This window comes from Rosa chinensis, chromosome 5, assembly GCF_002994745.2.
Source record: "Rosa chinensis cultivar Old Blush chromosome 5, RchiOBHm-V2, whole genome shotgun sequence".
NCBI classification, from domain to species: domain Eukaryota; kingdom Viridiplantae; phylum Streptophyta; class Magnoliopsida; order Rosales; family Rosaceae; genus Rosa; species Rosa chinensis.
Window position 1 is genome coordinate 69,021,426 of NC_037092.1, and position 2,305 is coordinate 69,023,730.

The 2,305-nt window shown below is 35.8% G+C and overlaps 1 protein-coding gene across 1 annotated transcript; it reads right to left on the bottom strand.

The window, feature by feature from the left end:
* Nucleotides 1–736: 736 nt before the first annotated feature.
* LOC112163926 lies at nucleotides 737–2,058 on the bottom strand. The gene is made up of 3 exons (XM_024300185.1): nucleotides 1,969–2,058; nucleotides 1,620–1,834; nucleotides 737–1,058 (listed from the first exon to the last, which is right to left on the bottom strand). The coding sequence occupies exons 1-3, from the start codon at nucleotides 2,056–2,058 to the stop codon at nucleotides 737–739; spliced, it is 627 nt and encodes a 208-aa protein (XP_024155953.1).
* Between the last annotated feature and the right edge of the window lie 247 nt (nucleotides 2,059–2,305).

Genomic DNA, 2,305 nt, shown 5'->3' on the forward strand with positions numbered 1-2,305 from the left:
AGACTAGTACATACACCACCATTTTTCTGCACAAAATGCAAGAGAAATTTGTAGACATATCCAACCACCATGCGGACCAGTTAAATATTAATGGTTTTGGTTGATGTATTGACAAAGTGATCACATGTTACACTATTTTTCACAAGAAAATGTTGCTTTTGCTAAAGTCTCTCCTAGATCACAAAATTGGGGGTTCACCACTCGGATTATCCCATAAAGTCTATAAGACTTGATAATGCCAGAGTGTTTACATCGAAGTTTTTCGATGATTATTGCATATCTCTATGCGCTATGGAATCATTGATACATTAGCTGTTCACCCTAAATCTAATATTGGTTTATTAATATCTCACCATGATTTTAAAATTTCTAATCTCATGTTTGCAAATGAATATTTAATCTTTGCTAAAGCATTGAACTAATCCAACAAAAAAATTATGTTGTCATCAACATCAAGATTAAAAAAAAAAAAACTACCTTAAGTAAGAATTTTAAAAGAATATTTTTTAAAAGCACTATATGTCGAAACCCCAAACCGAACAAAAATACCGGCTCACATACTACCTAAAAATTCCTACAGACAAACATAGACATAAATCACATAATAATATACCTAAAATCGACTTCATAACTTCATATAGTGTCGGAGCCTTATAAAAGCAAAAGCATTTTAGACATTAACGCAAGATCAACACCTAAACGTTAGTATATACGACCATGCGTCTTGTTCACTACTCTACTGGGAGATAATCTCGCTGCTGTAATCATCTTCAAGTGCCGTGGTATGTCCAGCTTCAGCTTTCTCAATGTGTTTAGGTTTTTCGACACTATCCAAGTCTTCAAAGTAGTCTTCTCTTGCATTGCTAGCCAAGATGAAGCAAACTAACCACAGTAGCGATGAGTTGAGGGACAAGAAGGCTCCTCCGCCAAGAACACCAGTTTTGGCAGTTGGGCATGTGGCGCTGTGGGGGTCTTGATTCCCAGTAATGTTATAATTTGGGTGATGATGCGTCGCTATAGGCCATAGCAAAAATGCAGCTGCTAATCCTATTGTACCCCTGTGTTTGTTCATATCAAAACGACATGATCGTCAGCCAAAAGAGGAAGAAATTATCAAAAACAATACAATACAGCTTTACTTTTTCAGTATGAGATCAATTTCATCAATCGGTGACAAAAAATGATCGTCAGACAAAAGAGGAAGAAATTATCAAAAACAATACAATACAACTTTACTTTCAGTATGAGATCAATTTCATCAATCGGTGACAAAAAAAAAAAAAAAACATCACAAAACACTATAGAGTATATTGGATTCATGATTCGAAGCTAACCACCTATTTAGAGAAAACTGCACCGTCTTTTAATCATTTTATAGATTCCCCTCAAATATGTTGTCATGCAAGGTGAAATAACAATATTAAACGGCTAACAATTCCGGAATTGCTATAATTTTTCAAAAGAATGATTCTTGAAGAGAGATGCATAAAAGTATGTTGTAGGCCAAACAAATGAATAGTTTGGTATTATAAACGTAAGATTTTTGCCCTAGCATAGAATTAGAATCCACATTCGAGAATACTTTGTATGAGAGGAGAATGAGAGCTAGTGTGACTTACAGGGTAATGGTGAAGAAGGAGAAGAAGGTAGAGCTCCGGAAAAAAACAGATGTGGGAGCTTTTCTGCCTTTGTAGCTGTAAAATAGAGAGAACCAACCAACCGCAGAACATAACAGAAGAAATCCGAAAGATAGCCACGCATAAGCAAGCGTTGGATCAGATGGGTATTTGCAAATCACCATGCCTTTCCCTATTATGGGAACTCCAGCTGCAGGCTACAAAACCCAGGAACAGAAAATTACACTTAGCAAATAGAGACTCATATATATCTACTCGGTTACAAAAGATGGTTATATTACTTTGAATGAACTATATTCAATCGTGGATTCATGAGTTTATAGATGCATACCTTCTTAGTTTCAGCGAGAATACCAAACACAAACGAAAGAATACCCAGTGCTGCAACAAGCACACACATAATCTTCATGGTGACTGCCATTGCCACTACCCAAATCAGACTACTCTTAACAATGGAATCTCCTGCTCCTCAGTTTCAACAATATTCTCATGGCATAAGATCACATGGTTTATATAAATATATATGATTGTAATTACAGAATGGATATATGTATTTCCCAACCAAAGCAACTGATCAATATGTCAACAACTTTAGAAATCAGTCTTAGGAGTGCAACCCTGTTCGCATCCTAATATAGGACTGAAGTAGAACTTGAGTCCTAATCGAA